Genomic DNA, 25,369 nt, shown 5'->3' on the forward strand with positions numbered 1-25,369 from the left:
CCTAAGTACTGCACAGGGTAGGAGGGTCTAAGGCTTTTGTCTTACTTGCGCTTTGTGTCTCCTCTCTTTCATGGTGGTGCAGAAACATACAACTCTCCGTTGCAGCATTAATTGGTCACAAGCTGAACCACCATACTTCATGTTACCATATCTTAATGTTGTTGTGTTCTTCAAGGTATACACGGCTTTTGGATAAATCAAAGAAATCATGATGTCTTCGAGTCTTTGTAAATCCTGTTTCCATTGTACTTTTGCAATATTCCTATTCCCAGTTGCTGTCTCTCTCTTCTTTCAGCCTTCTCCATCCCCTAAAATGAAACTGCAAACATTTTAACAAAGAATGGAGATGCCCTTACAAAGATTGGTGGAGTTGAGGCAGAGTGAAGCATTCTACCTTTGGTTCCTGTAACTGCATCTCATCTTGCAGTTATGTTTAGGTTTTCCATGAACGTCAAGAGTGATGGGATGTTGAGAAGAAAGGCTGGGTTCTTCTTGTGAGGGCTGTTGATCTATGGTAGTGAAACAGGCAGGACTTGGCAACTTCCAGGAAGGTTGGAGTGGGTCTTACAAAGGCAGAAGCCGCTGTCTTCTGATTGTGAATTTCAGTGCATGACTGGGAGTAACGAACAAGACAAACTTCTGAACAACAACTCTGTCCTGTGTAATGGAAAAGCCAAGAGGACAAAGTCCATTGAATCAATAGTCACTTGTCAGAAATTTGACTGTTTGTAGTGTTGAGTTAGCAACTTGTGAGCTACCTAGACTTAGTGTGAATCTGAATTGATGCCTCTGAATGTAGTAAGCAAAGGTTGAGTTTCACGCCATAGTAATTGCAGAATCCTTGGAAACAATAGAGTCATCATAAGCTTGGTATTACTTATTTTTAGGATTCATTACAGTGGCATTGCTGTAAAACGTATCTCTTTCTTCTCTCCTTTGTTTTTCTTGCAGAATTTTCTAATGTAAAAGATCATCCTTGAACCATGGAGGTGCTGCAGTGTGATGGTTGTGATTTTCGAGCTCCATCTTATGAAGACCTAAAAGCTCACATTCAGGATGTTCACACTGCTTTTCTGCAGCCGACGGATGTCTCTGAGGAAAGTCCTAGTCAGCCAAGGTCTGGTTCCATGAATGCTAGCAACCAGACTGAGGTTGAATTTTCTTCTGTAAAGGACGAATTTGCAATTGCAGACGAAATAGCAGGTAAATCTCAACTCTTAGGTTGGTCTCAACTCTAACCCCCTATTTTACATGTGGCTTATTTCAGTGTGGTTTAGTTTCTGCTTTTAAAAGTGATTTTAAAAACTCACATTATCTTTACTGCTATGTCAGCAAAGCAGATGTCTGGCTTCAGCCCTATTAGTTCTGCCCATGGCTTTTTCTGTCAATGCAAATATGGAGGTTGATTTTATTTCGCAGCTGCTTTTCATGTATTTCTTCATATTGCTTTTTGGTTTTCAGATTTTCACGGTTGTTCTTTGCTACTATGAACCACCTCAAAATTTTCAGCTTTGTTAGTGTGCTAGCTTTCTTTTTTCCACAAGAAGATTATTTTGTAAATTATCTATCCCAAACTGTACACCTCAGTCATATATAGATAGACACTATGCATAATGGTCATTTTTCTGACCATTGCCAGATATGTAGATCTCACCATAAGGAAGTTAGGGAATCCTGGTGTGATTCTTATCTATTCAGGATGTGATTGCATTCTTCTGCATACAGGGTGGGTGGAGAAAAAACCTCTTAATTTGATTTATTTACATATACACCTTAATTCTCATTTTAGGGCAAAATGCAACAAGTCAGATGGGGACTGGAAGTTACTATAGCCAGAGCCAGACTTTCTATGGTCAGCACATGGCTCCAAATCCTAAACCAACCAACAAGTTTTTCCAGTGCAAATTCTGTGTGCGTTACTTCCGTTCCAAAAACCTCCTCATAGAGCACACACGCAAGGTTCATGGAGCACAGGCTGGGGGGAGCTCAGTGGGGCCACCAACTGCTAGTTCCCTAAATTACAGCATCATGATGCATGAAGGGTTTGGCAAAGTTTTCAGTTGCCAATTCTGCACCTACAAGTCGCCCAGGCGTGCAAGGATTGTTAAGCACCAAAAAATGTATCACAAAAGCAACCTGAAAGAGAGCTCAACTCCTCCTACTGCTGCCACTGCTATGCCTGAATCAACATCTGCTTCTGTGCCAGTGCAGGAAACATGCAAGGAGCTGCCTGCAGAGGTGGTGGAGCGGAGCATTTTGGAATCCATGGTCAAGCCCCTGACGAAATCTAGGGGCAACTTTTGCTGTGAATGGTGCAGCTACCAGACACCTCGAAGGGAGCGCTGGTGTGACCACATGATGAAGAAGCACCGCAGCATGGTGAAAATCCTGTCAAGCCTGAGGCAGCAACAAGATGGAACTGGTGCACCTGATGTACAGAGTAAAAGTGCCCAGAATGCCTCTCCAAACTCTAATTATATCTCCATGAGTACAACAGGACGTGAAATGTCAAATGCTAATGTCTCGAACTTCAGGAGCTCTATAGGCAATTCCCTTATCAGGCCCAACTCTTCTACATCTTCCAAGTTTTCTTCTGTGTCTTACCCTCAAATGAAGCCTAAGTCACCTCACAACTCGGGCATGGTTAATTTGTCTGACAGATCCCGCTATGGAATTGCTGATATGACAAATTCTTCTGCTGACCTGGAAACAAGCAGTATGCTAAATGACTCCAGCTCAGATGAAGAGCTAAATGAAATGGACAGCGAGAATGGCTTGAACTCCATGGATCACCAAACCTCAGGAATGTCTGCAGAGCAGCTGATGGGATCTGATGGCAACAAACTATTGGAAACAAAGGGGATTCCCTTTAGAAGGTATATGAACAGGTTCCAGTGTCCTTTTTGCCCTTTCCTGACGATGCACCGCCGAAGCATTTCCCGTCACATTGAGAACATCCACCTGTCTGGGAAGACAGCAGTGTACAAGTGTGATGAATGCCCTTTCACCTGCAAGAGTTCGTTAAAGCTTGGTGCTCACAAGCAGTGTCACACAGGAACAACATCAGACTGGGACGCTATGAACTCTCAGGCAGAAAGCCTTGCCTCTTCTTTGAACGACAGCGCAGTGTCTTATGAGAGTGGAAATATAAATGGCAGGAAGTCAGCTGGGATGATGGAACCAGTGCAGCCGCAGCAGCAACAGCAGCAACAACAGCAGTCACCCCAGCCCCATTCACAGCATCCATACAAGTGCACAATGTGCAACTATTCTACCACAACTTTGAAAGGCCTCAGAGTTCATCAGCAGCACAAGCATTCATTCTGTGACAACTTGCCAAAATATGATGGCCCGCCATCAAACACACCACAAGAGAGTGAGGCAGATGCTCACCCCTCTGCTGGCACAGTGAAGAAGAGCCAGACCTCCATCCTTGGGCTCTCATCTAAAAATAACTTTGTTGCGAAGGCCCCTCGGAAGGTCTCAAATGACTTCCCTTTAGATCTCTCTCCAGTGAAAAAGAGAACTAGAATTGATGAAATAGCGAGCAACCTGCAGAGCAAAATCAACCAAAACAAACAGCAAGAAGATGCTGTGATTAACGTAGAGGATGATGAAGAGGAGGAGGAGGACAACGAGGTGGAGATAGAAGTGGAGTTAGACAGAGAAGAAGAGCCAACAGAACCAATGATAGAGGTTTCCAGTTCTTATGCACCCCAGCAAATGTGGGGCAGAGAGGCTAATGATTCCCAGAAGGAGGCAAACTTTAGAAGCATGCAGCATGACTACAGTTCCACCAATGGAGCAGAGATTGAGCTCACTTTATCTGAAGATGAGGAAGACTATTATTCTTCTGTCAGCATGAAGGACCATCAGAGCCCTAATGCCTCTGTTCTGGGGAGCCAGTCAAACATGTATGGTACCGATCAGAACAACGAGAATTCAGAGTTTAATGACTCTGGCAGGCTTTACTATTGTAAACACTGTGATTTCAGCAACAAATCCGCCAGGAGTGTTAGCACCCACTACCAGCGAATGCATCCCTATATTAAATTCAGCTTTAGGTATATCCTGGATCCCAATGATCACAGTGCAGTATACCGATGTCTTGAGTGCTACATCGACTACACAAACTTCGAAGACCTGCAGCAGCACTATGGAGAGCATCACCCTGAAGCTATGAATGTACTGAACTTTGATCATTCTGATCTGATCTACCGCTGCCGCTTCTGCTCTTATACAAGCCCGAATGTTAGAAGCCTGATGCCACATTACCAAAGAATGCATCCCACAGTGAAAATTAACAATGCAATGATATTTTCAAGCTACGTTGTTGAGCAGCAAGAGGGGCTGAACACAGAGTCTCAGACACTGAGAGAGATCTTGAATTCGGCTCCAAAAACTATGGCAACCTCCACCCCCGTGGCTCGCGGGGCTGGTGTGCCAGCTGGTTTTAACAAAAGTGCCACCAAGAGTTTTAGTCCTGAATGTGAAAATCAGAAGGAACCTTCAGTCAATAGTGTGGTTGTTTATGACTGTGACGTGTGTTCATTTGCAAGCCCTAACATGCATTCAGTTCTGGTGCATTACCAGAAAAAGCATCCTGAGGAAAAAGCATCGTATTTCAGAATTCAGAAGACTATGCGTGTAGTCTCTGTTGAAAGGGGCTCTGCCCTGGCTCAGATGTCTTTTGAGTTGGGGACACCCGTCTCCCCAAAATTGTCCAACTTGGCTTCTCAGCCTCCACCTCCTCCACCACCACCCCCAGACCTCACTACTGAACTCTACTATTGCAAACACTGTTCATACAGCAACCGCTCAGTTGTGGGAGTGCTTGTCCACTACCAGAAAAGGCATCCAGAGATAAAGGTCACTGCCAAATATATCAGACAGGCACCCCCCACTGCAGCTATGATGAGGGCTGGTGAGTTGCCACCTGGTATTCAGAGGCCACCAGTGTCAATGCAGCAGTTGAGCCGGGGTGGATCTGAGACTTCTGTGAATCCTCCCGAGAATGAAATGTTCTTCTGCCAACACTGTGATTATGGAAATCGGACCGTGAAAGGCGTGCTCATTCATTATCAAAAGAAGCATCGTGACTTCAAAGCTAACGCAGATGTGATTAGGCAGCATACAGCCACCATTAGAAGCCTTTGCGATCGCAGCCAGAAGAAATCGACTGGCAGTGTGCCTGCTCACACCTCCAGCACCGAACGGGACAAGTCAAAGCTGAGAGCCCTCAAATGCAGGCAGTGTACCTACACATCACCTTACTTCTATGCATTGAGGAAGCATATTAAGAAAGACCACCCGAATCTGAAGGCCACGGTCACATCCATTCTGAGATGGGCATTTTTGGATGGCTTGATAGAAGCTGGTTATCACTGTGAATGGTGCATTTATTCACACACAGAGCCAAGTGGTTTGCTTGTGCATTACCAAAGGAGACATCCCGAGCATTATGTTGACTATACATATATGGCAACCAAACTCTGGGCAGGTCCCGATCCTTCCCCTCCTGCCCTAGTCATGCCAACAGAGATAAAGACCTATAAATGCAGAGACTGCATTTTTGAAGCATCTTCCATTTGGGATATTACTAATCACTACCAAGCATTTCACCCTTGGGCCATGAATGGAGATGAATCTGTGTTGTTAGATATCATTAAGGAGAAAGATGCTGCTGAGAAATCCATCCCACAGCCTGATGAAGCTGGGGCCAGGATGGATTCTGAAGACCAGATAACAACGTCGCAGGTGGATCAGGATGCAGAGTGTGCAGAGGATCCTAGCCTTTCCCAGGAAAAAACTGTCCAGCTGGCTTCTGCAAACCCTGCCATCTCCTCCACTCCATATCAGTGCACAGTTTGCCAATCTGAGTACAACAACTTGCATGGCCTCCTTACACATTATGGCAAAAAGCATCCTGGCATGAAAGTGAAAGCTGCAGACTTTGCTCAGGATATAGACATTAACCCAGGGGCTGTATATAAGTGCAGACATTGCCCATACATTAATACACGTATTCATGGCGTTCTCACACACTACCAGAAACGGCACCCATCAGTAAAGGTCACTGCTGAAGACTTTGTGCATGATGTGGAGCAGTCAAATGATATTGCTCAGAATGATGTGGAAGAGACAAGTAGAATTTTCAAGCAAGGTTATGGTGCTTATCGGTGCAAACTCTGCCCTTATACCCATGGAACACTTGAGAAGCTGAAAATTCACTATGAGAAATACCACAATCAACCTGAATTTGATGTTTTTGCCCAGTCACCACCAAAGATATCTGCCTCAGTGGAGCCAGACATGGTGGCTGAAATCAAGACCTCCCCAGAAATTACTGCTGAGGATATTGGAGAACTCTCTGTGCCAGCATCTCATTTCTCCAGTTCTCATTTAGTGTCTCACACAGTTTTCCGGTGTCAGCTCTGCAAATATTTCTGTTCTACCCGGAAGGGGATAGCCAGGCACTACCGCATCAAACATAACAATGTGCGGGCACAGCCAGAGGGCAAGAACAACCTCTTCAAATGTGCGTTGTGTTCATACACCAACCCTATCCGCAAAGGGCTTGCGGCACACTACCAGAAAAGACATGACATTGATGCTTACTACACTCACTGCTTAGCAGCCTCCAGGACGGTAAGCGACAAACCCAATAAAGTGATCATTCCATCTCCTCCCAAGGATGACACTCCTCAGTTAAGTGAGGAGCTGAGGAGGGCTGTAGAGAAGAAGAAATGCTCGCTTTGTTCCTTCCAGTCCTTCAGCAAAAAGGGTATTGTGTCCCACTACATGAAGCGTCACCCTGGTGTTTTCCCTAAGAAGCAGCATGCGAGCAAGCTGGGGGGTTACTTCACTGCCGTGTATGCCGATGAGCATGAAAAGCCAACTCCAGCTGAGGAGAGGAATGACTTTGAAAAGCCTGAGGTGGAGACTGAGGCCCAGGAAATTGAGTGGCTTCCCTTCAGGTGCATAAAATGTTTTAAGCTGTCCTTCAGCACAGCAGAGCTGCTGTGTATGCATTACACCGACCACCACAGCAAGGATTTGAAGAGGGACTTTGCCATACTGGGAAGTGGCACCCGCTCTCAGAACCCTGTCTACCAGTGCAAGCACTGTGATATGAAATTGCATAGCACGGCAGAGCTGACCGCACACTTGAATGGTCACAACGAGGAATTCCAGAAGCGTGCCAAACGTCAGGAGAGGAGGAAGCAGCTTTTGAGCAAGCAGAAATATGCAGATGGTGCTTTTGCAGATTTCAAACAAGAGAGGGTAAGGATTTGTGTGTCTGGTCTGTTTCCCTGCTCCCTGCCAGGGGAGGGAATCAAAAACACTACCCTTCTTTTTGCACCCCAAGAGGCTGCCTATTACTAATGCCCACTTGCATGTTCTCTTTGACAGCCAAATGACCACAGGCTTAATGAATGACTCAGTGTGCCAGTGAGCTCCATAAGTCAATTACACATTCTGCTTTAATTTTCTCATCCATCCTCCACCCCTCCTTAGGTTCTGTAGGAAGCCCTGCTCCTTCCTACTGCTTCCTTCAGTATTTTCTGTATCTTTTTTCATTCCTCCTACCCTTCTGGAAGGCCATCTGTATCTGACAGTTACTTGTTCTTTTGTGGCAAGGCTACCATGTACTTTGTTGCAGATTCTTTACAAAATGTCCCATCCCCCTCTTCAGTCTACTTCTGAATAACGAATCAGTTTCCTTCTCAACCTTCTCTCTCTCTCAGTACTTTCTCTGATAAGCACTCAATATTATTAACATGATGTGAATCTGTTTGGTGACTGAAGCTTTGGGCAAGTGCCTCATAAGGAGAAAACCAAATTGTGCTCTTTTTCTTGCTCGCTTACCCCCTTCCTTCTATTTAATTTTGAAATATACTTGCTGTGGAAAAGCTCCCCACAGCTGTTGGGGAAGTTGTGGTGTCATGAAAGAGCACAGTTTCAGGCCAAACTGAATGGTCTTCTAGAGGACCACTGTTCTGCAGAAACTGAAGGTTCCCCCTGCACAGATGTCTTGTCCACTTATTCTGGAGGCATTAATAGATTTCAACAAAAATTGACCTTGCAGTTCTGCAAAACAGGACGTGTACATCAAGAATAATTTCCCTTCAGGTGTTAAACCTGGTCTGTGTTCCTAAAAATGAGATAAGAAAGCATACTTCAGTGATTTATGCTTGTGTACTCAAAACAGGCTTTTGGACACTTGGAAGACGTTTCAAAACTTAAGGAGAGGAAGGTGGTTGGCTACAAATGCAAATTTTGCGTGGAAGTTCATCCAACACTTCGAGCCATCTGTAATCACCTCCGCAAGCATGTCCAGTATGGGAATGTCTCTTCCGTGTCAGCTACAGTAAAGGTAAGAATTTTATAATGGTGACTGAAGGTGACTGCTACTTCCCTTGTTTAAAATGAAGGACTTGTTGAAAACCTTTGGAGGGCTTTTGTGAAGTTGAATGGGTTTTGAACTGGGTATTCCGGTTCAGCATGATGTTTTAGTCTAACACTATGTTTCTGAAGTGCGTTTAGTTTATTTTAAGATGTTTTAACTTTTTTCCGCTCTTGATCCAGGGACACGAAGACTATTTAATTCTCATTTCTTCTCAGCCACAAAGGAGTCGATGTCGTTGATGACGGAAAGACTTGGTTTATGAGCGGAAGGCTTTCTCTCAGCTATTCTGGGCTACTTTTCTGCTTAGTGAAACACTGAAAGAGCTGCTCGTTCACTTTTTTTTCTTTCATTTTTTTCTTTTCTTTTATTCTACTTTTTAAGAAGAGGAAGTATGGATGTGCAAATGTGTGAAGTTGCTTGTGGTACACCTTTCCACATGAAATGTGCAAACAAAACGTACAATGGCCAGCTGAGCCAGTGGTCTCATTCAGGTGATTAGGTGTAAATGTGTTGTTCCTTTCTCCTGGTGAAAGGGGATGCCTTGTAGGACATCTCCAAGGATAGGCTATGCTCCACTGCCCGATTTCCTGCATATTGACAGGGGCAGTGAAAGTGCAACAAGGCTGTAGGAACTAGCTGTGTATTCCTCCTGCTGCAGGTCTCAGTGCCTAAGAGTGCTTCTTTCATGACATCGTCTGCTTGTGAGGAAGCCGAGTCCTTCACAACCGAACTCATGCTACCTGAGAGAGCTTTCATTGCCCTACCAGTGACCTTCTTTTATCTTACCTGGTACTTCTGACAGATTCAGGTGCTTCCTTCCTAAGAAACGATTTCCTCTTCTCCCTGCTTCTCAAACGAAGTTTCTGTAGGGTCAATGCTTTCTTTTGAGTAAATAGAAATTTTGCAGCAGGGAGCAAAAGCTGAAATCCATGGCTGAAAGAATGGGATGGAAATAGGTTATTAAAGTTGCTGCAAAAATGCATGCTCTGGTTAGAAAAAGGAAAGGAAAGTTAGAAAAGAGAATAAAAAAGGATAGTTTTTTGGTTTGGTTTTTATTTTTAAACAGGATTCTGCAGTCTTAAAGTACTGGCTTCTTTCTTGTGAATTTGACACTTATGGAGAAGTCTACCGTAGACTAGACTAGTTATTTAGCCTGCAGAGTAGGTACAATGTAACCTAGAGCAAAATAAACTAAAATTAGCATGCTCTATACTTTACTAGTGTTTATCTGATCAGGTTTAGAAGATTCGTATCAAGACTATTGGAAGATAGTTGTTTTGGGTTCTTGTCTTTTTGTGTTATCTGACACAAATTTGATCAAGGAGTGAGATTCTATTTTTACACATGTATGTATGTATATACTAGATATAATTATGTTTTTCCCTCCCAAGAGTAGACCCTTTTTTCAGAAAGCCATTGATGTGGAGTTTGTGCAGGGATATATTTAGAAAAGTAATGCAGTAGGAAAGCTAGGCATTATAATGAACACATGGGAAAGACTGAGGGGCAGAAGGGAGAGAGAATTGATGGCTTTGGCGGGGTATGTGTTTTTTAGCAGGAAGCTGAAGATTCTTCAAACACAACTTTGATGGAGGGTTGTGAGGGAGCCAAAGACCCTGGCATTGTGGAATTTACAGAAGCTGAATCTGGAGCATCCTTGGAAGATGAAACCAGGCCTGGGGGCTACCACTGCAGCCAGTGTGACCGGGTTTTGATGTCTATGCAGGGTCTGCGATCTCACGAGAGGAGTCACTTGGCTCTGGCCATGTTTACCCGGGAAGACAAGTACAGCTGCCAGTATTGCTCCTTTGTCTCTGCTTTCAGGCACAAGTAAGTTGTGGCTTTTATTTTTGTTTTTAAAAGAAGCACAAACTAGCACTGTTGTTTTGTAGGTTGACATTGAAGAAGAGTGCTCTCAACTTCATCTTGAGCAACACTTCTCAGCATTTAGGTATTTTCCACGCTGTAAAAAAAAACCCCAAACATTATGAGTGGCTATTTATAAAAGGTTGCATCTTTATATCTCCTTGAATTTATTTAAGCCCTTTTTTTTTACATGTAGGGGAAAAGCAGTAGGCAAACTGAAAGCCCACAGCTTATGCAACCTTGTCAAATACATGAGACTTAATAAGCCACGAAGGGGAGAAACTACCTTGTTCATAATTCTTTGATCATTGACTTTGCATTTCTAATGTTAAATAACTGTCATAAACTTACCTTAAAATTAATTTTTTTCTTAATTATGGCATGCAATTTCAATCTACAAATATTTCAAGCTCATACCAGTGTGATATACTAGTGACTCCCTCGCCCTGTTTCCGTGTCTAATGCAGCCTCTGAAAAAGAGGTAGTCATCATTAATAGTCATGTTTCTTATGTTTTGTATCCCTAAGGTTGACTTTGCCTTAAGATGGGTAGATTTAAAAAATACTTTAATCATAATCATATATACATAGCATGCCCTCCAAAAATGGGGTTTGTGGGATATCTTCCACTGGCATCTTGAACTGACTCATGTTTCCTCTAATTCCTGGGGAGAGCGCCGCTTATTTACCATTTTAACAAAGTAAGAGAGATCCAGATGCTCATTTGATGTAGGCATTCATAGCACTGTCAGTAGCACTCTTAAATTTGGTGATTTACAGAATGGTAGGGGTTGGAAGGGACCTTGGGAGATCATCTAGTCCAACCCCCCCTGCCAAACCTGGTCCACCTAGAGCAGGTTGCAGAGGAGCACATCCAGGTGGGTTTTGACTATCTCCAGAGAAGGAGACTCCAAAACCTCTCGGGGCAGCCTGTTCCAGTGCTCTGTCACCCTTGAAGATGTCACCATTTTGCAGTCAAACAGACATGGGAGAGAAAGCATGATAAAAAGCATTTTTAAACTCCTCATGTTAGAGAGTTCTGTGAGCGTCACAGTGTTGCAAATTGATGCCATGGTTTGGTCGATTTGTTAAAAAGGTCTATGGGATTGAGCAGCCAACGGAAGGAAGGGAGTGGGGGAAGGATGGGTACTAATGGGCGTATCCCACCCTGCTTTGGCAAGGCTGACACTGGGGGACACCCCTATCCCAGGTAGCTTATACAACCTGCTGTTTGCCTAGTAAACTGGTTTGCTTACGAAATCAGACTTCTGTTGTGTTTGTTCTCTAGTCACTCTGTTTCCTACCTAGAAAGTGAATAAAGTTGTGTCCCATAAGTAGAAGGTCAGGTAAGTGAGAAAGTGGTGGATGGCAGGGCAGAATTCTGCAGGTATCACCTAACTTGGTAATAGGTGTAACTGTTGCTGAAGTTGTCTGCTTCATATATATATATTTTTTTTTTTTCTGATGCAGTTACTCTCTTGGGAGATAAACTCTGTGCAAGAAACCAAACCACTGCTCTCCCAAATCTGACCAAAACTTAAAAACCTGCCTTCAGAATTATTTTGCTGGCAAAGTATGTGGTTGTGGATAGAGTTTTAATTATTACTGTGTAGTATACTTTAAGGTATATCTTTGTAATAGCTTCATACGTATTATGCACATCTTTGGCAGTTTGCTTTAATTGTTAAGTAAGGTCATTCCCTGTCAGCTATTTAAAACAAGTTTTTTCTATGAAGGATTCACTGCAAATGTTTAATGTCTTACTCATTTAGGAGACTTTTTTCCCATTTCTCTGAAAAAGCTGTACATTTTATATTGCCACAAACTCCATCCTGATTTCTATTAAATTGTACTTGTATGAAGTGGCCCTGAAAGGAGACATAAGTTCTTTTTATTTTTTTCTGTCATCAGATCTTTGAATACACAGACTTCAGTGTTAGCTCTTGTAAACAGGGATTTTCTGGCTCAAACTCTTGACAGTGTGGGACTAAAGATCCTGTGACAGTCTTGTGTAGTGTGAGAGGGCTGGAACAACTGCCATTTGATCTTTGTGTTGATATTCAGTAAAAAAAGAACAGGAAGATTTAGGAAAAATAAAAGGAAATAAGCCTGAAATACATGTAGAATTAACATGGCAGGTGGGGAGTAGTTTTGGCAAATTACCACTCCTCCAGTGTGCTGTATCTGCCCTGTTGTTCCATCACCATGCATAAGATGACTCAAACTTAAACTAGATCACAAAGCATGAATGTGTCTAAAGAAGAGGCTGTACTGGAAATGTTTACAACCCGAGCTGAAACTACCTGCCTGCCACCTGGACACTGTGAATTCATGGCTGTCAGCCACAGAGTAGGAACTGCAGAGCTCTTCAGGACTCACTCAGATAGAATGAATTTGATCTTCTGTTAGAAAACGTGGAAAACATCCTTTTTTCCCTTCCAAACTTTGCTGAGCTGTTACAAGAAACTGTGGAAAGAGAACAGGTTCTGATCACCCCCATCAGGCTGTCTGTAGCTTCCAGTTTCCTTGAAGAAAGTAGAGGCTGGTCGCTACCACCCCTTCTTCTCTTGTGGAGCTTCATGCAGAATCTCCCACACTGTTACTTCTGAAACTCTGCTGCCTTTATTCCTGGAACTCATCAACTGCAGCCTGCTGGCACCCTCCCCAGAGCTGGATCTCTAATCTGCTTTTGCTGCTGTAACCAAAAGAAGGCTTCCTCAGTAAAGCTGGTCAAAAATAGTGTGTTTCTCCCCCCACCTCCATCAACAGGACAAAAGGGGGCATATTTTCACAAAAGAATGTTTGCCAGGAGAAAAATTCTGTAATGATAATTTTACCATTCTTGTCTGTTTCTTGTTGCTTCAGCTGGTCCTTTAAGTCTGGATCAGGTATAATTTCATTTATACTAATACTGCCCTATAAGTTTATTTAAGTAGCTTGCTTTCTGCATAACAGAATTGGAGTCAGCTCTGCTCCTTTTCCTCAGAATAGATTCTACTTTATTCTGTAAGCAGACCTGTTGAATTTTAAGAGAGAGTATTAGAAAGGATACTTCGGCCTGGTCTACTTTTTACTTAATTTATTATCGCTGTTTTTTGCTTTGCATCTGAAGTAATAGTTGAAATGGTTTACTCTTTTGTGTTTCCCTTTTCTGTCTTTCTCTTTTCAAGTCTGGATCGACATATGCAGACCCATCATGGACACCACAAGCCATTCCGTTGCAAACTGTGCCCATTCAAGTCCTCTTATAATAGCCGCCTGAAAACCCATATACTCAAGGCTCATGCTGGTAAGTTTTCCCTCTCGGTTTTGCAGTGCAGCAGCTGAAATGGCCTGAATATTCTTGTTGCTGACCAGAGATGCTGGTTTGAATCACGTGTTTTGTCACCAAATTTGGGTAAGATTTTCAAAGTCAAGTCAGGATTGGCCAGCCTATGCACCTGTTGGAATCAGTGGTAGTTTGGGTAATGTAATGTTTTTGGAAGGACAAGAATTTAAAACAGTGATGAATACTTCAAGAACTTCTTCCTTGTCTTCTATTTTGTTTTATATGAATGATTTTTTTTCTTATTATTTCTGCTTGTTTCCAAGAGAACTTAATCAGTCCGCTTATACCATTGGTGTCTTAATGGATTGGTGGTGAGCTTTGCTCTGCTATGTTTGCATTTACGTTTGTGCGTTAGGTGACTCTGGGAAAAGGACTGTGGATTGCACCTTGGTTTTGGTAGAGTCTTATGCTGGTTTTCATGTTAAAACCAAACACTGCAAACTTTGGGAGTCAGGTCTGTGTGTAGCAGACTGAGAATGGCACGATTCCATTATTATACATGGAAATTTGTCTTGCAAGTCTCTGTATTGCAATGAGGAATCCATACAAGCAAGCAGACATGCTTCTGTTGAACAGGAATTGGGAAGGTAATGTGTCATACAGGATACGTCACTCCAGTGTTGCACCTTTGATTACTAAAAAGTGTGAGATTCTTAATTTCCTTATTTTTATTCCTTGGCCCTAGACTCTTGGCACCGTCACACATAATGCATTGAAAGGTTATCAGAAGATTAGAGTCAAAAATCACTGGCTCCATTGGCTAGAGTTGCATTTTTGTCATTAAAAGGAGAAAAAATAAACCCTCAAAACACAGTCCAAACATGCACTCTGATGCAAATAACAGAATATTGACCAACCTAAAAAACTGCGAACTAGCCCAGCAAGTAGAAAATCCTGGAACAGATGACAAAAGGGCTAGACGTATGTTCTTTTCGTTATTATTTGTTTACACTATGTCATATACTCAGGTTGGGGTGGAGGAGGAAGATGGGAAAATGGGGAGAAAAGGCAGAAGGAATTGATAGCTGTGTGCTGATTTTTTTTAAAAAAAAGGTAATTGTCACCATTGATCCAAAGGCACTTTTCATCTACAAAAATGTAGGAGGGATTGATGGTCGTTTGTACTTCATTTCCTGTATTGATTTCAGATTTCACAGAGCTTGTGCCAGGACCCTTTTCTGTACTTGGACGGGTATTGTGGATTAGCTTAACTTTTGCCAACCTCCTGTTGTATGGGACCATGGCATTCTGTCCTTTCTAGGAAATCCAACTGTATGCAGCAGTTCCAGTTTACAGAGTCCCATATCCTGTACGGAGGTGACATGGTTCTTTATCTTCACCGACCATAAAATGCTTTCTTTATGTTATTGTACAGTTGTATTTGTGTTACCTTGTTTGAACCTGCAAGATTTTTAGAATCAAAGTTAGCATGCAACTAAAATTTACATCACACTTCAAGTCATTGATTTATTTATTATGAATTCATGCTCTTGAACTTGATTAGTGGACAATCCTTGAAGGACCATGTTTTGCATCATACAAGTACACAATTTCATGGTTGCCTAAATAGTGCTTGCACAATGACTTGTGTAATAGGGTTTCGAAAGGCTTATGGTATTTTTCTGCCTCAGTCCATTTCTACCAAACAAATATTTACATCACAGAAAAATTGCTTGTATGTTTTTCAGTCAGAGCTTTGCTTTGTTGTGTTTCGAATCAATCCTTGAGAAATTATACTACTGAATAAATGTGTTGTGAAGACTTTTCCTCAGACTCCCCAGTTTTTCAGTACAAAGTGGTTCTCTGAACTCCTACTACTATTTTTTGTTCTCTTGTCAATCATCTTATTGGCAGTTTATTTAGAAGTGGAATCTTCAGTCCCCCTGATTTTTTTCTGAAGTGTGCTGGATATCTTTAAAATTCGGTAAACTCACAAATCCTGAAGTCTTTAACTCGGTCTGCCTCTCTCCCTCACTTTCTGGGGACTGGTCAAAATTCAGTGGACTATAAAATGTGTTCTTGCCCAACAGCTGTTACCAGTCAGTGTTTCTGGCATTTGTTTTTCATCCAGTATGTGCCATCTCCTTTGGCATGGAGCAGAACGGTTTACAGTATTTCTAAATGGGCTGTCTGTTGTTGTCATCTGAACTTTTTCACCTGATCTTTTTTTTTTTTTCTTGTATTTTCACAAGGCCTTAATTAGCATTTTCTAGTGTACTTATTTCACTAGTCATGATGCTGGATGTGCTGCATGCGCAAGTGGATGATTGTAAGACAGAGTATGGGCCCTGCTCAGTGTCTGTGTAATCTGGAACATAATGCTTTGAGTACATATTGGGTGCTGAGACCCACCACATACATTTTTAGATTTATTTGTATGTGTATTAATATAATAATTTTATGACATGCAAAACTATCAGTCAAAAGTGCAGAAGGCTTCTCTTAAGCCAAACTGCGGCCTTTCCTCTGCAGTCAAACACATCCTTTCATGCTGATGTCCACCTGAACCATTATGGCTGAATAGTGGGTATACTTATTACTTGTGTCTAGACTGCTTAATATGTAATCGTCCTCTTTTTGCTTTAATGTCTTGTGGTGCTTTTAAGTTAACAGTTGGTGTCTACTGTCATCCAGGAATCTCTTATACTGACAAATCATGAAGGTCTATATCTGTATCTCACTGGTATATTATACCTTTTTTGTCCTTGTATTATCCTGTTCCACTGAGCAACTTGGACGGTCTATACAAAAAAATGTTTTCTTTCTATTTGTAAAAAGGTAATATGTAACTGATATACAGGTGAGGAATGCCATTTGAGAAAACATGTGGGACCATTTCAGATTCTAAGTGATCTGTTCTTTTTCAGAGGTACCAAAAGAGGCTTTTTAAGAGTTTGTGTTTTGTCCCCATGATTATCATAGTTTTTCTGGAAGAGAGGGGTGGGAGTTATTTTTATTGAGGATGGTTGCTAAATCTTTTCAGGTGTGCTTACTCTGACGCTGTAATATGTGTGTTTTCACATTCTCTTTCGGTTCACTTCTTTCCGGTGTTGGAAACAATGCTGTTTGAGAATGTTGTTTCCTAAATTTGTTGAGAGATGGAAAACATGTTCTGCTTCGTCCATTACCAGAACTCCTTTTCTTCTGTTACTATTCATGAATATTTCACTCCTGTATTAGTTTTGGCACTTTATGTACAACTCATATGTGGCCAGTGTTACTCTTGTACATGGAAGTGGCACTTCCAAACAATAACTTGGCACCTGTATAATATCACATTGTTTGTGTTGGGACAGTTTCACTTTGTGTTCCAGTTGCCTCCATGCTTAATTCAAAACAAATCTTGTCTCAGGATTTGTTTCCCCTTGTTTGCTGTCTCTATGGCTTGGAATGTATTCAAAATTAAATGCTACTGTGCATTACTTCTGTTCTTTCACTTCTTTTAGTGCTTTTTCATAACACACTTTCACATAGCCTTACAGATACGCACTGTTCTTGGTATTGCCGTGTTCACTTCTTGTAGTAAACCAACCTGGACTTTGTTAGCAGTTTTATGAAGATTACTGCTGCCTAATGGCAGGTTTTTCATTAGGAAAATGCAACCTTCCCCAATTGTAAATGGTTCCCCCACCTTTTTTTTTATTATTTTGGAGGGACCATTGTTAGCATTTTGTAGTGCCCTTCTTTCTTCATTAAATTGACGCTGGATGTGCTGCATGCAGAAACAGATTATGTCACGCTCTCTAGTTGTGATGCTCCCAAAGAAATTCAGAAATGCTATTGTTAAGTGACTTCATTTTCATCCCAGAGTCTGTTTTCTTCTCGTACCGTGCAATGCAGGCATGCTAAGAGTTTTGTCTCTGTTTTTTGGCATCAGTCATTTTACAAGGATCCGCAGTTGTCAGAAAGTGATACTTTGGTCCAAAGCAGGTGTCTGTACCTGCGGAATCCAGACTGCTCCAATAAGGAGACGCGCATAACTTGTTCTCTTTGGGATCAGTTATTCGCTGAAGAGTCCATGGGAATTCTGCTGCCGAGTTCAGTAAGAGAAGTATGAGGGCCCCATTTTGTTTCTTTTGTGAGCTGATGACTTGCCTGTATTTCGCTCACCCAGGTGAACATGCCTACAAATGTTCCTCCTGCTCATTTTCCACCATGACAATCAGCCAGCTGAAAGAGCACTCCTTGAAAGTGCATGGGAAAGCACTGACACTACCAAGACCCCGCATTGTCAACCTTGCAGCCTCACACGCCCACCACACCTCCAAGAACCACACTCCTGCTGAAGAAGTGGAGGACTCTAATGGTAAGAGGTGCCTCAGAGCAAGAATTTAATTGTCTAAGGTGCCACTTAATATTTTTTTTACAAAAAAAATTACAGCAGGCAGCTTGCTCAAAAGCAGCTTCATTTGATCATTAAGAGAAAAACGGAAGCTGCATCAAAACCGAGAGTAAATGTGGTGTTGTAGGAAGTGACCTGCTTTAGATCCTCACCAATTTGTGCTACATTACTTTGTCCTATCACCAGTTGACTTTGGAATATGTCAATGCTGGCTTTACTTCTCAGCAGAGATTTAAATTCTAGAAAACTTTCAATGGCAGAGCTTCTATTGATAGCAAGTGGGAAAGGGATCATCTAATTCCATCCATGCTCCTGGAACACCCCTTTATCTTGTTAGTAGAGCACTTCTGTGAAACCACATGATTAAGCTTAAAATATGAACATGTAATGATAGTAAAAGTAATTACTCTTCTTGTCCTTGCTACAGAGGACACCAAAAGTACGTTCAGGTATTAAGCTGCATCTGCAGGAAGGAGAGTCTGAGAACTGTTTTCTCTTCTATGCTTTCTTTGAGAGCTGTTTATCCTCTTGTGCTGTAGGCGTATGCAGAAGACATTTGGAGAGCAGCAGAGGAAGGGACACTGTTAACAGAGAAAATGCAGACTTGTGGTATAGGTGTGTGGTATCACAGCAAGTGTTAAGGCTTGTTAGGCATGTTTTGGGTGTCGCTTCCTGCCAATTAATTAAAAAGCTGGTCTATGGGGAAAAAAAACTTCGTTCCTGGATGAGTTGCATTGACATGGGAGGAGAATGTACGTGATTATAAATAAAAGCTTCAGACCTGCAGGTGTTCTAGGAACTGGGATGAATGGAGGGGATAGTGGAAGAGGGGACCCCCCCCCCCCCCCCTTTTTCCAGAAGTTTGAGAGGTGTTTTTCGGTTGTTGCTGTTTTGCTTGGGTTACTGGTAAACTAAGGATGGGAGCTAAAGATTTTCAGAAGTCATCTTGCAGCATTTTTGGTTTCCTGCCTTCCCTTCTTTCATTTCTCACCAGAAAAAAAGTGTGGAATGAATAAAGATAAGAAATAAGTTCAGAAAACGGCAGAAAGAAATTTAAAGAAAAAAGTAATCAGCATAGAAATACTTTATTGAAGAAAAAGAGGGACGTGAATAATATTTTTGTGGTTCAGCAAGTCACTTACAGAGTCAGTATCTAATCAAAAGGTTTTGACCAGCTGCTCTCAGACTACCTTTTGTCAAAGGGTTGTCTGGAACAGTGCAATGAAGACTTACTAACTGAGCTTTTATTTTTGCTAATGCTGGCTTAAACTAATTCAACAAGCAGAGTGCATCTTGTGATGTATTCTGCTGGGGCTTTATTGCTTTCAGAAAAAATGTTCCATTACTGACTAAGAAGTGGGAGTAATTTTCAGTGGCTCTCCTAGTCTTTCCTGTGCGTTAGCAATCGTTTGGTAGCAACAGTGTGTTGAGAGATACAGAAGGACAATGTTTGAATTTGGGAAGGATGGTTCATTTACTCCTTTTTTTTGCTTATACCAGGAGCTCAAAGTCATGATCAGTGAAGTTAAAATTCAAGTGCAGATCTCTGTAGAAGATAATCTTACAGCCTTTAGGAACTCTTCCTAAAAATACATAAAATGCCGACTTGTTAACAAAACATTTCATGAGGTTGGCTTTGTTACCTAAATCTATCTTGGAGCCTGAAACCAAGACAGAATTTGTCCCAATTAGCTTGATCATCTTTAAACGGGGTTAATGGTTAAGTCACTTTGACAATAATAGAAGCCACCCTCTGGGGAGCTAGTCAGACGAGTACAGGTGTTAAAATAATCATGTTAACATCTTCAGCATTGCTTGAGGAAGGAATAACCTGTTTTAAGTAATTTTACATTAACTTAATCTGCAGCCAACTTCCTAATGATGGCTACTCTTATGACATCATCTATTTTTGGTTTTTAGAAGGGAATAAATCAGTGTCTCTGTGGCCTAGGCCTGCAAGTTGCAGGTGATAAGTAGGACTAGATAAAAGACTGGTCCCAATAATAGGAAATGCAGGTCTGTGTGACAGGCACTATTATATCCAGCTGGAGCCAATCTTAAGTGGGCCTCATGTCTTGTAGTGTAGTTGGATTTTGCCTGTGTTAGTGTGTATAAAAATCTGCAGTGTGGGCTGTGGTTAAGTTAATTCACTGGGGATGCAAAATTGATTAGGGCTGGGGTGAAAGGCAGACAAAAGGTTGCCTCATATTGTTATGAACTTGTTTCATAGGTTGGTAGGTATGCTCCAAGCTAGTGTAATTGAAATGGTTGCAGAAAGGGTCTGTTCTTGTCCGTGGATGAATATTGTGGTTGGAATAGGAAATAGAGCAGGATGACTTGGGGAGATCTGAGAAGCTAGCAGAACTCATCTTGCCAATTGTTGAGCCCTGTAAAAATGGAGAAAAGAGAGAAGAGTACTGAATTGTAATAGCAGAGTGCATGTCTGAATAGAACTGTTCTGTGACAACAACCCAGTGGAACTTCTGTTCGTGCCTTTTTTTTGTTTTCCTGCAGAATTTGTTCCCTGAGGAGCCTTTCTTAGAACATTTCTTTTGTTTTTTTAGATTGATCCATTCATTAAAAGATGTGAATATCTTTAAATTTCTGTGACTCATCTCTTTTAGTTCAGTGTTGGTAGCAGCAAGTGTATCTGAAGTATTCAACTGTATATCCTGGAGTTGTTTTGCATGCTTGATATACATTTCATGGAAGTGAAGTTAAAGCAGAATAGATGCTGAATGTTTTAGGTAGGCCCATCCCTGGCACATACATTGTCACTAGAAAGTGTAACAACCACTTCAGTGCTTGTATGCCTCTCTCAGGGCAGTAGTGTAAGGTGATTGTGTCAGTATGTCAGTATCAGTGGGTCAGAGGAGAAAGCTTTTTTAGAGAGATGGCATTGAAAGGTGCTGCTTTTTGTATCCTACGTGTATCTCTGTTGGGTGATATTTTGATTTGTAAGGAACTTGTTTTCATTGTTTCCTTATCTAGAAGTAAAGCACTCAGGTGTTTTTTTGGCGGGTGGGGTGATGATGTTTTCGCTTTGGTGTTTTTCTTACAAATAGCTACAAAAACCAGCAAATGTTGATCACCCGTGCAGTTTTTCTCTGTTTTGCATAGTATAAGGGCACTGAATGCTTTTTGGTATCCAAGTCTTGTTGAAATTACAAGATTGCCATTGTGGTAAAATGTTCTTTTGCTCTCCCAATAGTTTACAGCTATTTTTCCTCTTGCAAGAAAGAAATGGTGTTGTTTGACTGTTTGTTTGCATTTATGTGGTTGGCTTTTTTGTTTATTTAGATTTACTTACTTATTTACCCTTTACACTGAAATGTAGCTTAACACTTTTAAGAATTTATACTGTAAAAATTCAGTCTAAATTGAAATATTACAAACTGCTGGGAGGATTGGGTGAATCCCCTAACAAGATCTGCTTCCATGTTCTTTTACAGTCTTTGTGAGAATCAGAACTTACATTCGTGTTAGTCTGTGCCCAGAAGGGTTGTATGGATTTATTGATATTACCGTCATCCTGTGGGGCAGTACGTGTCACAGATAAAGGTTTCCAGTGTTGCACTGTGCAGGGTTGGCTCTGTTCCTGTTGACTTGAGTGCAACACAATGGAACCCCACAATCCGCATTGTCAAGGTATAACATTAGAAGACTACCACCCATTTCAATAAAGAAGAGTTGCAAGCAAGGTAGAGACACAAGAATTGTGTGACTGAACACTAGAGAACAGGAATAGGAACAACAGCAACAAGTGTCACCTGCAAAGTGATCATCAGCTAAGGAGAAAGCACAGGGCAACAGACACTGCTTGTGTAAGCACTGTTGTTATGCATGTTTGCTTGTATTCAAGGGCTGTGGAGGTGGTGGACTGCCTTCCTCTTATAAACTGGAGAAATCCATGATTGCAGCCTGTTGTCATAAAGCCCATAAAGCAGAATGACTCAATAGACTGATAAATGGTTTCGTGTTATGACTTCACCTTCAGCAAAAGCTTCTTGGGAGCATGTAAAATACTTGCCCTAAATTGCCCTGGCTAGTACTGCTGCTTTTTTTGAGTAGCTCTTTATTTTGTGAAAATAACCCCTTTGGCCTAACTGCTTTGTAGAGCAAAGTACTGCTCTTTATTCATACGGCTGGCAGATTTGGAGCCTTATAAATTTGTTTGTATCATGACTGTGTGCAGTAATTCAAGATAATGTTTTTTTAATTCTACTGATTAAGAATATTAAATTGTCAAAATAAAACAGTAAAGTGCAAGTGGTAAACTAGACAGATCTGAATATAGCTTCTAAATGTGGCTTCTAATGTCTTCTCAGTCATGCTGCTGTTGTACAAGATCATTACTTTTTTTTGGTAACCTTTTTATTGGTTCTTGAAATGTAGATATGTCCTGGTTTGAGGTAAAACAGAGCCAATTTTCTGTTCAGTAATAGAAATTTTTAGCTAAGCCTCTTCTAGCTAACGAAAGCCTGAAATTAACAGCATATTGTGCAGAAACTGTTTGCTCTCAGAATGATAAGACCTATGTTTATAGTTAATGCCAAGGAATGATGTGCAGAGAGGCTCTTGCTTATACTTATTACTATAACAACCAAGGTCCAATAACTTTGTTATTTGCCCCATTGAGGGGTTGGAAGTGGAAGAGCGTAGAGGGGGTCACACCTGTATGGAGGAGCGGACATAGCAGGTGACCCAAATCTGACAAACAGGGTATTCCATCCCGTCTGCCCCATGCTCAGTATAAAAGCTGAGGGATCAAAGCACCAACTCTCTCTCTTCAATGGCCAGTGCCCGAGGAGAACTCTGTCTGTTTGTCTGCCTTTGATCCTGATCCCAGCATTCCTGACTCCATATATGGAATCCAGTTCCCATCCATTGCCGAGTCCAGTCTGGGACTTTCCGTTTGCCTGCTGGTGATGTGATCATCATCCTGGGAGCTTGATATTCCTTTGTACAGTTTATGCTTCATTATTTATTAATTACTTCATTATTTTTTAATTATTTCATTAATTTATTATTATTTTCATTAGTTTAGTTTTTTTCAAAATTCATAAATCTCTTTATCTCTATGGAGAAAGAACCCCCATTTTCAAAAAGGGAAAAAGGAAGACATGGGGAACTACAGGCCAGTCAGTCTCACCTCCGTGCCTGGCAAGATCATGGAGCAGATCCTCCTGGAATCTCTGCTAAGGCATGTGGAAAATAAGGAGGTGATTGGTGACAGCTGACATGGCTTCACCAAGGGCAAGTCATGCCTGACAAATTTGGTGGCCTTTTAGGATATTGCCACAGCATTGGTATACAAGGGCAGAGCAACAGACATCATCTACCTGGACTTATGCAAAGCGTTCGACACTGTCCCACACGACATCCTGGTCTCAAAATTGGAAAGTCATGGATTTGATGGATGGATCACTCAGTGGATAAGGAACAGGCTGGATGGCTGCACTCAAAGGGTTGCGGTCAATGGCTCAATGTCTAGGTGGATGCCAGTGACGAATGGTGTTCCTCAGGGGTTGGTACTGGGACCAGTGCTGTTTAACGTCTTTGTCGGTGACATGGACAGTGGGATTGAGTGCACCCTCAGCAAGTTTGCTGAGGACACCAAGCTATGTGGTGCAGTTGACATGCTGGAGGGAAGGGATGCCATCCAGAGGGACCTGGACAGCCTTGAGAGGTGGGCCCGTGCAAGTCTCATGAAGTTCAACCAAGCCAAGTGCAGGGTCCTGCACCTGGGACATGGCAATCCCAGGCACAAATACAGGTTGGGCAGAGAATGACTGGAGAGCAGCCCTGAGGAGAAGGGCTTGGGAGTGCTTGTGGATGAGAAGCTCAACATGAGCCGTCAATGTGTACTGGCAGCCCAGAAAGCCAATTGCATCCTGGGCTGCATCAAAAGAAGCAGGGCCAGCAGGTCGAGGAGGGTGATTCTGCCCCTCTACTCTGCTCTGGTGAGACCTCACCCGGAGTACTGTGTCCAGCTTTAGAGTCATCAACACAGGAAGTACACATGGACCTGTTGGAATGGGTCCAGCAGAGAGCCACGGAGATGATCAGAGGGCTGGAGCACCCTATGAAGACAGGCTGAGAGTGGGGTTGTTCAGCCTGGAGAAAAGAAGGCTCTGGGGAGACCTTATAATGGCCTTCCACTACCTAAAGGAGGCCTACAGGAGAGATTTGGAGGGTCTCTTCACGAGGGAATGTAGTGATAGGACGAGGGGTAATGGTTTGAAACTGAAAGAGGGGAGATTTAGATTAGATGCTAGAAAGAAATTCTTTAGTGTGAGGGTGGTGAGACACTGGGACAGGTTGCCCAGACAAGTTGTGGATGCCTCATCCCTGGAAGCGTTCAAGACCAGGCTGGATGGGGCTTTGAGCAACCTGTTCTAGTGGGAGGTGTCCCTTCCCATGGCAAGGGGGTTGGAACTCGATGATCTTTAAGGTCCCTTCCAACTCTAACCATTCTATCATTCTATGATTCTAGGTGGTAGGGGGAGAGCATCTGTCATTTTTATTGGCCAATCTGGCCCAAACTATGACAAGAAAGCAGCACCCTTTTTGCGTGCCCTTGAAGCTCAATAGTCATACTTTTCACTGCTGTGCAAACCAAACAGGATCTATCATTAATACCAGCACACATCACAAAACACATGCAGGGTCAGAAATGGAGGATTTTTTTTAGTTCCCTAGTACATGGTATGTCAACATTTTTGTTAAATTTAATTACTTGCAGCAGGAAATGCGTTGAAAACTGCTAAGTGAAACACCCAGTGCCCTGTTGCAGCTTTTTGTGAACTTTAGCTTTTGCCAGTGGAAAAGAACTTTGTCTCATCTAGAAACTGAAATACAAATACATCTGCTTGCTTTGCCAGAGCTATGCTGGGTACAAAACTGCTTGACTGAGTCCTGTTTCTGGGACTGTTGTTTAAGAACTGTAAATCTCTTCCCATTTCTGTACACTTTCTCAAAGTGGATAATGCATAATCAGCATGTGTGTCCTCTATGCCACTTGACAGATGAAATCTTGAGGGGTGCAGAGAGTCTTTAGCAGATTTGCTAAAGCAGTTTCATGTGCTTAACAGAACAAGAGCAGACCGGTGGGAAGCAAGGAGCCTTTTCAACAGCTGACGCCAATGAGGCAGGATTGTTACAGTGATCCACTCAGCCCTACAGCCATACATATCCCTCTTTCTTTACCCCCTTTCCGAAGAGAGGCAAGTTTTCCATATGCTCAGACATACTACCCCTGACTTTACTGTTTATTTTAATCCATACCGTGGTTTGTGGCTGACTTTTTGCTCTTGATAGGGGATATTTTTCTAACCTTCCAATCAGGGCAGAAAGTTCCCGAGGCTGTTACTCTTCTCCTTTGGTGCTGTTTCTCTCTCATTGTTGCTACTGTGTCTCAGTGT

At 42.1% G+C, this 25,369-nt stretch overlaps 1 protein-coding gene across 2 annotated transcripts in view; it reads left to right on the top strand.

Moving 5' to 3' along the window:
• The first annotated feature begins 951 nt into the window (after positions 1 to 951).
• ZNF462 (zinc finger protein 462) overlaps positions 952 to 25,369 on the top strand; it is a 51,628-nt gene continuing 27,210 nt past the window's right edge. The window contains exons 1-6 of one of the 2 annotated variants that reach the window (XM_074166365.1): positions 952 to 1,203; positions 1,790 to 7,284; positions 8,213 to 8,377; positions 10,137 to 10,240; positions 13,446 to 13,564; positions 17,718 to 17,909. In XM_074166365.1, coding sequence (XP_074022466.1) covers positions 984 to 1,203; positions 1,790 to 7,284; positions 8,213 to 8,377; positions 10,137 to 10,240; positions 13,446 to 13,564; positions 17,718 to 17,909 — 6,295 coding nt within the window. In that variant the 5' untranslated portion in view covers positions 952 to 983. The remainder of the gene's footprint in view (positions 1,204 to 1,789; positions 7,285 to 8,212; positions 8,378 to 10,136; positions 10,241 to 13,445; positions 13,565 to 17,717; positions 17,910 to 25,369) is intronic. The other variant, XM_074166366.1, reaches the window with a different exon arrangement.

The sequence above is a fragment of the Numenius arquata genome, chromosome Z, assembly GCF_964106895.1.
Source record: "Numenius arquata chromosome Z, bNumArq3.hap1.1, whole genome shotgun sequence".
Classification (NCBI taxonomy): domain Eukaryota; kingdom Metazoa; phylum Chordata; class Aves; order Charadriiformes; family Scolopacidae; genus Numenius; species Numenius arquata.